Source organism: Centroberyx affinis, unplaced genomic scaffold, assembly GCF_046629955.1.
Source record: "Centroberyx affinis isolate AG114_WGS23_722 - 3 ecotype Tasmania unplaced genomic scaffold, CSIRO-AGI_Caff_v1 ptg001860l_1, whole genome shotgun sequence".
NCBI classification, from domain to species: domain Eukaryota; kingdom Metazoa; phylum Chordata; class Actinopteri; order Beryciformes; family Berycidae; genus Centroberyx; species Centroberyx affinis.
In genome coordinates this window covers 81571-93538 of record NW_027280238.1, presented here as the reverse complement: position 1 = coordinate 93538, position 11968 = coordinate 81571, and the positions used below count along the sequence as shown (strand labels likewise).

At 43.1% G+C, this 11968-nt stretch overlaps 1 protein-coding gene across 4 annotated transcripts; it reads left to right on the top strand.

The window, feature by feature from the left end:
- Nucleotides 1-1050: 1050 nt before the first annotated feature.
- Nucleotides 1051-10543, top strand: LOC139653061 (dnaJ homolog subfamily A member 3, mitochondrial-like). 4 transcript variants are annotated; one of them, XM_071530013.1, is made up of 12 exons: nt 1051-1255; nt 2807-2943; nt 3237-3320; nt 4591-4806; nt 5215-5367; nt 6338-6485; nt 6701-6765; nt 6946-7074; nt 7625-7740; nt 8652-8746; nt 9363-9513; nt 9725-10543. In XM_071530013.1, exons 1-11 carry the CDS (start codon nt 1051-1053, stop codon nt 9497-9499), a joined length of 1485 nt encoding a protein of 494 aa, XP_071386114.1. In that variant the 3' UTR covers nt 9500-9513; nt 9725-10543. The 4 variants fall into 4 exon arrangements, with proteins under 4 accessions (XP_071386114.1, XP_071386117.1, XP_071386116.1 ...); XM_071530016.1 differs by lacking the exon at nt 9363-9513; XM_071530015.1 differs by lacking the exon at nt 9725-10543 and having other exon boundaries at nt 9396-9499.
- The last annotated feature ends 1425 nt before the right edge of the window (nt 10544-11968 follow it).

Below are 11968 nucleotides of genomic sequence, written 5' to 3'. Positions count from 1 at the left end.
AAGCTAGGTCTTTATTACTTTTTAATATTGTTTATAGCTAATAAATGGACCACATTGTTTTGGAAACTTTATGTTGTCCTCAATGATTTTAATTAATGCATGACTGATGGCTGTGCATTATTTGTGCATAACTCTTTCAGTTTACTCATACCATACAGTACACAGCACTGCTTGGACTCCATATTCACCACCATGGGTTGATGCTGTTCAGTCTCTTACAGAAAGATGGACACTGTCCAGGAGCATCTGGTTCTGTCCATTTTTTTTTATTTTGGTACTAAGATAAATCGAACTCTAGATATGTCAATATGCATTACTGGTGATATTGTCAACACCCCCCCCCCCCCCCCCCCCCCTTCAAGAATGAGTCCAAAAGTATATTAACAGAGTATTTAAAGGGTGCCTTCATGGTATATGGCTGTACAGCTCTGTGGATCCTTCCAGATGCTCCTCCGACAGCTTCTACAGAATATATAGGCAGAAGTTAATGGGGTGCAGATGAGTCTGATTTCCCCGACAACAAGGCTCTCTCCCACCCTTGTTTGCTGTGTCACTTATCACTGGTTAAACAATAAGTTCGCTCTTCGCATGAGTGAAGAAGAGTTTGATGATGATTGATGAGAAGGGAGGAGAAGGAATAGACTGAGCTACAGCACTTGCCTAGGGGCCATATGCTTTTTTTTTTTAGAGGCTGGACATTCCAGTGGTTTACTCAGGGACTGCCACAAAACGACACTTCATCAGTGAAGAACAACAGCTCTTACATGTTAAATTGATGAATATGTGAGCAGCAGCATCGCCCCATGGATCCAGGGGTGCTGATGCTGTTCTGTAGCTGACCCTGACCTTTGACCCCACCCACCAAAAGTGAAAATAGATCTTTCCTTTAATTAACAGTAAAATATCATATATATTTTTCCTTTAATGCTTACTTGAAGTTATGTACCCATATCTAACTTGTGTTTTTGCATATCGTCGTTTTATTTTTTATTTTTTCAGAACTCGCACATGCGCAGATCACCGCTAACCGTTGACAGTAGTGACGCGAAAATGGCGTCCTCCGCTGCCCGGCTCACAACACGCTGGTTCTCAACGGCAGTTTCTTCTGGACACCGTCCGGCTCGTTTGCCGCTTTTCCCCGTAAGACATGGAGAAGGCTGTGCAGCTGCGATACAGAAGACACATCGATGTAGGATAGCGGACACCCGGAGCTCCTGGAGACCTGGAAATGCCGTGACATTGAGAGGACTGACAGGTATGATACTAGCAAGAGGAGAGAGGAGGGTCGCTAACTTGACTAGCAAGGTGAAGTTAGAGCTATCAACGGTCGGCAGCTGTTACAGCCCCTTTAGTTTATGCCTGGTCCCTTTAAATGTCAAATCCCACTCATCCAGGCATTGTAATGTGCTAATGCTAATGCCAAATTAGAGATAGCAACTATTGCTAGCTACTACAGTTCATCCAGGCTCAGTAGCCTTGGTCTAAGTATGATGTAACTGTCCTCTGATAATGTTTTGCTGTAACGTTACTGGTGTAAATCAGTACCGCACTGGCCCTGTCATGGCTACATAGTACCTGTTTGTGTAAGTTGCTGTATGCAGAAATAAGCATGTAAGTCTGCCAGCAGCTTTCCTCAAACTGGCCAAACCTGACAAAACATACCGCACTGTGGGTGCAGCATAGCACACTGACTATGCAGTACAAAAGGATATGTTGTAAGGCAGTGATTCTCAACCTTTCTCGTATCAAGGACCCCTAATTTAGGGCCATGGACCCCCATTTGATGAGATTTTGTCTCTCGGACCCAAATCTGACAGTATTGTTACTGTTACATATGATTTTGTCCAGAATCCCATGATTATCTGGATTGTAGGTAGAGAGATAACAGTGAAACTATGATCAAAATAGTCATTCTTTCACATTCTCGAATGGTGTTAGCTTTTTGTAAATGAGATAATGGTGAAGTTTAACATTTCATCTTTTGCTGGGGACCCTCGGGAACCCCCTCAAGGACCCCTGGTGGTCCCCGGACCCCACGTTGAGAACCACTGTTGTAAGGAATATTGCCTATTTACCACAAGTATTAGCTAACAGGACTGTTAGCCGGGGTGTTTGATTGTAGCTTTGTCCTGCACTCTCCTGGCACTGCCACTGATGTATCAGTAAGTAAGCCTGTAAAACTTTATTGTGACATACTGACTTTTTAAAACACACAGTTTACAAAGCGCTCCACAAAGAGAGAGAATAAAAAGAAAGAAAAGACATAAAAGGACTCATTGTAATAAAACAACTTAAATGTGTCATCTTAAAATAACACATTTATAGTACAACACATGCAACATCAAACATTCATACACACATTTGTACACAAAATACACACATAAAATCGTACATACACACAAATCATAACCAAATAAAAAGAAGAATCCCATATAACCACTTTTCATTAAAAGGGCAGCCTATAAAAGTGGGTTTTTAGGAGCTGCTCAAAAGAGTCAACAGACTCGCTCAGAGCTTCCTAATAACAGCCTGTCCAAAATGCCATGGGCATTCCTGACAAAGTGCTTAAATGCAGGGCTGAGGGCCTAAATGCAACCAAGCTAAGTTAATTGTATTTTTCGCTCATTCCTACTTTGCTCATGCTTTAATGCGCTCCGTGGGATTGATAACCAGCTTCCCACAACATTCACTTGGTGCTGTGCACACAAAACAGCAACCCTAAGCTATTGCAGATATATTTTACTGCAGTTTGACTGCACATAAAAGTCATGATTTATAAATCCTTTATGGATCTTTTTCTCTGCAGGGGTGAGATGTCCCCATGTCATTGGCTGCCACTCTTTCCACACCAGCAGCCTCTCAGCCAACAAGCAGGACTTCTATGAAGTGTTGGGGGTCGCCCGCACTGCAACACAGAAGGACATCAAGAAGGCCTACTACCAGGTCAGAAACACACTATTTTAAGGAGCTTGAGCTGTCTACCCACCTAAATATTCTTAGTAATATGTCATTGTTAACAGTGAAGAGCAATGGAAAGTGGATGAAAGGGTTTTGATAGTAGAACAAGAGATTGTGAGCAGGCATAGACACCTAGTGTATTGGGAAACTGGGCCTTTTAGGATGCCTTTAGGAAGAGGACTGTATCAGTGTGAATCTGACGCTCTCCGACTCTGTGCAGTCATCTTTCCTCCCACTTTTTGGTCTGTCTTCATTAAACTTTGGTTGTCCCTCTTCAGATGGCGAAGAAGTACCACCCGGACACCAATCCAGACGACCCGGAGGCCAAAGAGAAGTTTGCCAAGCTGGCTGAAGCCTATGAGGTACAAAACATCATGCATAATATTTACAAGAACATCATAATTCCCTCTGCAGTTTATTTAAAGTACAGTGGATCTAGTGCTTTTAGATGAGCAGCTTCCTGGAGCGATGTTATTCAGTCCTCCAGACGTATTCCACAGTAAGATGCAGAGGTTTGATTCTCTGCCTGAACCCCGGGCCGTGGTCGGGTAGGAATTTCCCCTCCATTCCTCGGGCCCGGGCCGGTCTCATGGTCACATATAATGTCTTTTTTTTTTTTTTAATAATTGGGGTGGGGAGTAGGCTAAGCTATTTGGTGTGATAATCAGAATGTTATATGTAGGCCCCGGGTATATACTATATATATCTATATAGGCATGCGCAAAGGCTGCTCAGGTTTGTTGAACCAACTGAAACAAGTTTCACTTCCGTGACGCTATTCATTAAGATCCCGTGCGTAATTCTGAACAGATTTCTGTCATTCAAATTTCTCTGTAATCCGCAAAGTCTGATTGTTAATTCCTTGTGTCAATTATGTTTTTATCACCAGTCAGTCAAAGGTTACGATTTGAAATGTAGGCTAAGTGTCGGGTTTTCGCTGCCTATGGCACCACTCGCTTTGCGAGTCCTTTGCGAGAGGAAGTAGGCTGTTCAGTAAGATCCCGCACGTAACTCTGAACAGATTTTTGTCATTCAAACAACTCGGAATTAGTTTCCTTATAAACAGCCAATTTACTACGAAAATTTCGGTTTTAAACCGGGCTCGGGCCCATAAATGCAGCCAATGGGACGGGCCCGTGCCGGGCTCAGACAGAACGTGCACGGGCTCAGGTCGGGTCGGGCTTGTTTTTTTGGGCCCGATCTAAGGTCTGGTAAGATGTGCTGGACTGGCAAGAGTGGATGCTGGCATTTAAACGTTTTGCACTGTTAGAGGGCCTTTACATGTAGCCTATGTGTGTAGTTTATTCATACAAAGGCAGATACAACCACAGGAACCTAAAGCAAGGGAATGCCCAGTGTGTTTTACCGTAGTATCTTTGTTTAATTCTAGATAGATTGTAATACTCACCATTGGATCAGACAAACACACATATACAGTACATATTGGTAAAGTACACTTTAGCAGTATAAACCAGCAATCAGTGAACTAGGCAGCCTCCCACTACCATCCTTATACGCTCAAACCATTGAGCTGCTCTCAGACCTTCTCCTGTGTGTTTTGTGCAAATTGCAAAGTGAGGCTAGGAGTCACAGCTGTTCACACTCACCCCAGGTCTGCTGTTTTGTGTGCAGGTGCTGAGTGACGAGGTGAAGAGGAAGCAGTATGACACGTACGGGGCGGCGGGCTTCGACCCCAGCCGTGGTGGGGGGGCGGCAGGCCAGCAGCAGTACTACAGGGCCGGAGGGGCGAACGTCGACCCTGAGGAACTCTTCAGGAAAATCTTTGGAGAGTTCGGAGGAGGCGGGGGCTTTGGAGACTTCCGCAGCATGTTTGAACAAAGACCTGAGGTTAGGCCAGGCAGGATTATTGCATAATGTCTAATGCAGACAAATAGATTGAAATGCAGAAGTGGTAAAAAAAAAATGAACCAATGAGAAACAATGGGGATGCACATTTCCCCAACCAAACCACAAGTTTTGCTATTGCTGTAAACATATCTATGTTTTTTTTTGTTAGCGTTGTAAGAATGCTAACATTGTTAAGCTAACGGCATTAAAAGTGACTGGTAGCATCACCAGCATCTTAGCTGTACCCTGCAAGTACCTGAATGTACCTGCATGTATCTATATATATATATACTGTATATATGTATGTAAAATGTATTGTGTGGTAATATAACGCAGCAAACAATGAACCTCAACTGTTTAAATGTATTGAAGTATGTAATTTCTCCCTCTCCCTGTGTGTTTCCACAGTTTGTGATGGAGCTTACGTTTACCCAGGCAGCAAAGGGCGTGAACAAGGAGATGACGGTGAACATTGACGACGCCTGTCAGAGGTGTGACGGGAAGGGCAGCGAGCCGGGCACCAAGGTCTCACACTGTCACTACTGCAACGGCACTGGCATGGTGAGTTACAGAGCAAGAGGTGGCAGCAGGGTGCTGCGGAGAGTAAGGCTGAGTGTCCATATAGCGTTTTTTTCTGAAGGCGCTGGTGTCGTCACCAGTGTGGTTAGAGTGGTGATATGTTGTCATAGAAACAAAACCCTCCAGCACTACCTACCTACCAGCACCGTTTGCTCTGACCTCCTTGTGTAAGGGAGGCAGGCGAAAAGAGATTTTCCTTAAGGGGATCAATAAATTGTCACATTACATTCTTTGTCTTCTTATTAAGAGACATGAAATGGTAAATGCTAACAAGAAACACCAACCCATGACTCCCAAACACAACCCAAACACATTTCGCCTGATTGACATGAAATCCTGTCTTATCTTTCTTTCTGGTGTCTCCCCTATTCCTACTGCTTCCTTGTCAACCTTCCTACTGTCCCCAAAAAAGTGACGAGGAACAAACCTCTACATGATTTTGATGGATAAACGATATGTCATTCTTGTTTAAAGGCCATATGTATTGCCGTAGATTTGCTGTGTGCCTCTAATTCTTCCCCTTAAGGCTGGTTAATGCTTCACACGGAAATGACTGAGTGTGCACAGTCAAAATTACGTAATTTCACCCAAAACAGCTGCAATGGAGTTGCGAACAATGTTGTGAAATTTTAAACAATGTGGATGGTGCTGCAGCTCAACAAAGAGCAAGCAGAACTACTTTCTGATTCTGATTTATTTATTTATTTTCTTGTTGGGGGTGTTGAGAGATGAAATTTCCTCCAGTGCCACTAAAGAGTTTTCAGGTGCATGGTTGTCATGAGAAGCATGAACATCAATGTACACGGACGGCTCCTGCACTTCTAGCCACGCATGAAGTATGAATCAGCCCTTAGGAGAGCCCTGCCTTTTTTGGCCTATCAGGCCTTTACCATACAGTTCTCCTGTGCCACTAGCCAGCCACTACATATTATACTCTTTCTGTCTGTTGTAGGAGTCAATCAACACAGGTCCCTTCATGATGCGCTCCCCGTGTCGGCGCTGCGGTGGGAGGGGCTCCATCATAACCACGCCCTGCGCGCTGTGCCGAGGTTCAGGCCAAACCAAGCAGAGGCAGACGGTCACTGTGCCGGTACCTGCTGGTAGGTTTTCACCCTGGCAACTCTCACAAGTAGCAACATTTTGAGTTTTAACGTTCCACTATATTGATGAATGTGTGTGTGTGTGTATGTGTGTGTTTGTGCATGTACACCTATGTTTAAGAGTGTGCTGAGGTTTTTAAAACTAAAACTTAAATGGATTTGATATAATGGAAAATTCACTGGGCCAAATAATATTTTGTGATATTTTCTTCCAGGAGTGGAAGATGGTCAGACAGTGCGCATGTCAGTAGGGAAGAAAGAAATCCTCATTACGTTCAGGGTGAGTTTGCTCTGCATTGTGTCTGTCACAGATTTTCTCACTAGAATTCTTTCATTATTTTCCTGCTCTTTTGGAGCTTTTAAGGTGGTATGCCAGCAATTGAACAAATGGATAATTGCACTAAGATTGTCAGAGTGTTTTGGAAAGTGTGTTTGATGTGTTTGATATGTCTTCCTGCAGGTCCAGAGGAGCCCGGTGTTCAGGCGGAGCGGAGCGGACATCCACTCTGACGCCCTGATCTCTGTGGCCCAGGCCGTCCTGGGGGGCACAGCCCGGGCCCAGGGCCTCTACGAAACCATCAGTATAGTGGTGAGCAAGCAAGAGAGCTGCACCATATAGACCATATGTCATTCCCCAGTTTCCCCCTGGGGATTAACAAAGTATCTTTCTGTCTGTCTGTCAAGCACTTATTTTTATTTTGAAGTTTTACATTTCAGTGAAAATTCCTCTCTATATAGCTTTAAATATTATAGTTGTGTTTTGTTGCAATGAGGATTGGGCAATTAGGCAGATACATGGAAGATCGATGATGGTGGAAATTCCCCTGCATGATTTTTTTTTGCCAAATTAAATTACGTTGCTCTTTGGTAAGTTAAAATGTAGCTGAGAGACACTCAATTAAGGAAGCACACAGAGGGACAAAAATTGTGCTTAAGTTGGGTATGCTGGTTTTGTCCCTTGTGCTACTTCTTCCTATTAGGAATTCTCAGCCAACTGGTGCCAATGAATCTATAAAGTCTTCCTTGTGTGTCTGTCTGTGTCTCTCTGTAACCATATGGTAATATGGATTTCATGTATTGTTCAAAATTCTGTTGTCTATTCTCTGTTCCATAGTTTGTTGTGTTGTGTGTGTTTCCAGATCCCTCCCAGCTGCCCAGCTGACCAGGTGATCCGGCTGCAGGGGAAAGGCATTCGCAGGATGAACAGCTACAGCTACGGAGACCACTATGTTCACATCAAGATCAGAGTGCCCAAGTAAGACACACACACAGACACACACACACACACACACACACACACACACACACACACATTCTAACCATATGTTCAGACTGCTAGCGAAGGCTACATGATTAAGACTAAAAAGACAATCCTGATTATTTTGGCAGATATTGTGATCATGATAATCAATTACAATTTTTAGTCTCAATTGAAAGAGGAACAAAATTATTCGACTGCACCATTTGCACCTTAAATCAACATCTTTATACTATGTGCAACTACAGAGGGCGTGTAAATGGAATGAAAGTTTTCCACTACTGCTGGCTTCTCTCCAATGGCCAATTTGAGCTGGCTGATTGATAAATGTAGCACTACTGGTGTGGCAGCGATAGACTAGTGGTTCAGAGGTTCATGCAGCCACACCACTGTGTGATTGCTGCTTATGGGTGATGTTGCCCAAAATGTCAGCCATCTTTTCATTGCCACTGATGTAAATATCAGCCAAATTGTCTCAGGGCTTTTAAAATGAATGGACTACTGGTGACTGGTGTCTCAAGTTGCCTGCAGTGTGAATGCAAGATCATAAACCTAAAATCAGCAAGAAAAGTTTTTTGTGAATGAACGGTGGGTGTGACACTACTATACCTAACTCTAAGAGAAACAAGCTGACATGTAAGTCAGAGAACCTGAACAACAGTGTTAATAAGGCTGACGTGAGCATAGCTGACATTGTGCAGATTAAAGTTGATTCAGTCTGGGTTTATGACAGATGTTTTAGGATTAGGACAGGCAAACAGTACTGGTTCATTATGGAATAATATCAGGAGTCAGACTTCTGTCTTCTGTTCTGGTAAATATCATACACCTGTCCCCTGTTGTAAATCCAGTATGACTCAGTTCTGTGTCGTGTCATTGTGTCTGCTCATGGCCTCCTGTTCCTGCAGGAAGTTGACCCGTAGACAGCGCTCTCTGATGCTGAGCTACGCTGAGGAGGAGACGGACGTGGCGGGGACCGTCAACGGAGTCGATCCTTCTGCAGGTCAGACCAGGTTTACCAGGGATCTGCCTATTTAATTCACACACACACACCAGTACACACGTTTTCTCGTTGTCATACATTGGCTCTCTGTCTTGCCATTGCTGATGTCTTACTTGTGTATTCCAGTGTTTCTCTGGAATACACAAAGTGAATAGTCAGGTTAATTTTGGGGATTTCATTTCAACTGAAGGATTTAAATGTTCCTCTATAGGTTGAGAAAATTCTTTCAAGCCCCACTGCATAAACTCAAAGATGCATGGTGGTCAGGCTAAAAAGCAGACAGATTTATTAGCTTATGAAAAGTTGACATTTTGGAAATAAAGGTTTTTTACCCGACAGCAGCGATATGCTCACTTAAAAAAATAGGATTAGTATTGTTCTTCTTAAATGGAGAATGTTAGTGTTGCATGGGCTAAAGGCTGTTTTCGAGGCTTGACAAGCACAATTTATTGGGGAAACACTAGTACACACACACACACACACACACACACACACACACACACACACACACACGCACACAGAGTCAGAGATGGACAGTCCCAATACACTGAAGGCTTATGATGCCATCAGCAGTAGTTCCAGTAGTTGAGCTGATGCAGTGTGTGTTTGTGTCCAGGAGGGGGCAGCAGCAGCAGCAGCAGCACTGCAGGCTCTGCTGCAGGCTCTACCAGCACAGAGGAGGGACAGGACAAGCAGCAGCAGAAGGAGGAGGAGGGAGGCTTCTTCTCTAAACTAAAGAAAATGTTTAGCTGACACTCAGGCTGCAGGTGGGAGCCTCAAACATTCAAAAAACATCCGACCCCTTCCTGAAAATATCTAATTGCCACACATAGCGAGACAGTAGGCACATAAACAGAAAAACCTTAAAAACAGTAATGCAGATTATTTCACAATCTGTGTTACCACACCTATTACAGCTCCCCAGTCCCTCTTTCAGTTATATTTCAAACTTTTTAACTTGTGATCTCCCCTCTCCAGGTAAAAAACCAGCAAAACAGTGAATGAAGTAAAGCAATACACTGACTGAGCCTCCATGCCTTCTCCTCCTGCTTTCGGGATTGAGTAATGAAGAGAAAGAGAGAGAGAGAGGCAGAGTGGTAACTGATGTGTTGACACAGTCACACATCGTTAAGGCTGAGGTTGTCAAACAGGCCACAAAGACGCCATGCCCACCCACGCACCTGCTGGCCCGTCACCAGACAGAAAGGTGTTGGGTTGAGAAACTAAGAACCCGAGTTACCTGGAAGAGAAACAAGATGGCGACTTCGCCTGTCCAAGGTAGAACCGAAGAGAGGACAGCTGTGGTTTAGCTCTCCTCCCTGTGTCTGAACCTACGCTGCTCATTCATGACATTCACTGAAAAATAGAAAGAGTAATCATGGTTATTTTGACTGGCATTTCAAAAAGTGCTCTACAGACAATAACTCAGTGTTAAATAAAACCAAATAAAACCATAAAAATGCCAGACATGAGTAAAAGGTTAGCCAGAATAATAAAACAGGCAAATAAAATTCTAATTGGATAAGTAAAAACAAATTGTATGACTGTAAAAATGGGGATTAGGGAGTGATTTAAAAGATGACTTTTTTTATTTTTTATTTATAACCTAAGCATCCAGTGCTGTGAAATCTGTTGGGAGAACAGAGGAGGAGAATAGGGACATTGACATCATCTCATCATGAATCTCAGTTACTGTCAGATCCAGACTAATGTTAGTTTATTCCTGTTATGTTGTACATGTGTGTGGCACCACAGATGTGCAAATGCATATTTAAATAAAACACTATGGTATTTTAATTTGTTCTGGGTTTTTTTTGCTTTCTAACTAAACTGACATTAAAAATCCCGATACTGAAAGTCAACAGCAGATGGTGGTGTTCGATCAGTAATGTCATGATTTATCTGGTCCCATACTAAGACTATACAACTTTCTGAGACGCTCACACACTCACTGACCCTTTGATGTGTTCAGACACCCACTTCATTACTATGTGCAGTGTCTGAACAGAAGCTTTTGTCAGGGCCGCTGAGGACAGACAGGGGTTTTCCAGCTTTCCTAAAACTCACAGTGGTCACTTTTTACAAACGGGGGCTGTGGTGCCACCCAAGGGAGATTTATGACTTAATGTTAAATCACAGTTACATGTAGAACAATTGGATGGCTGTGTTTTTTATATATACGCCACAGTATAGTTTCTGTTCTCCCTCACATGTGGTTTATAAATGCTAGAAAGGGATGTACTTAAAAACTGCAGTACACAGTGTGTACTTTCTTAAGATGAAACCACTAATCACTGGGTTTCTTGTCAGGATGTTGCTGTTAAAGACAGAGTTTGTATGTTTTTCAGTCACATGCCCAGGACATGTTGTTTCTGACATTGTTCCTGCTGCTGATCAACATTTGTCTCAACAGAATAGCTACAATCTAATACGGCTGCAGTTAGGCCTGTCCCACAGACAGATTTAAGACCACATTCTGCATTTTTTACTAGGGGCAGATGAAAGTAATGTTAGATCATAATCTGTGAAAATAGTTGCAAATGCCGAACGCTCCTTTGAATCTCAAGGTCTACATGTACTGCTTTATTACAGTCAGTCCTAGGCAGCATAAATCCATTTTTGGAAGCATATGCTACAAAAAGGGTCGCACTGTTTAACCCCCGTCTGATCCTGGCAGCAGATATAGAAAACGGTGTAGTGGGCAAATCAGGTTGCTGTAATAACAGACTTTTAACAGGGGAGCAACGTTTACTGATCCCACTTGATTTATGATCATCTTGATGAACGTAAACCCTTAAAATCATAATCACGTCATTTGCCAAGTACAATAAATGTATGATATTTTGTCTCGGTGGCTTTGGTGCAGACACACATTGACAACTTGCACAGTAACACATTACATACTGACATACTGTATCTGTACATGGGACAGGGACAACAGGACCTCACATATAGTGCATGGGGACAATGCAATCCTTCAAATTGTATTCAGGATCAACTTTGTACCCTTATAAGTAAATATATAAAGTTCATCAGCGTTAAGCTTAGTTCCTCTTCAGACAACAGGCCCAGGTTGGTCTGTTACTGGTGAACGTTTGGTCCCTGCTTCGTCCTATACAGCAGTGGTTCTCAACGTGGGGTCCAGGGACCACCAGGGGTCCCTGAGGAGGTTCCAGGAGGTCCCTAGCAAATTGATGAATTGTTAAACTTCACTATTATTAA

Coding starts and splice junctions, on each gene's coding strand:
- LOC139653061 (XM_071530013.1), top strand. CDS start 1,051: ATGGCGTCCTCCGCTGCCCGGCTCACAACACGCTGGTTCTCAACGGCA. Junction 3,321..4,590: donor AGCTGGCTGAAGCCTATGAG/GTACAAAACATC, acceptor TTTTGTGTGCAG/GTGCTGAGTGACGAGGTGAA. Junction 7,075..7,624: donor ACGAAACCATCAGTATAGTG/GTGAGCAAGCAA, acceptor GTGTGTTTCCAG/ATCCCTCCCAGCTGCCCAGC.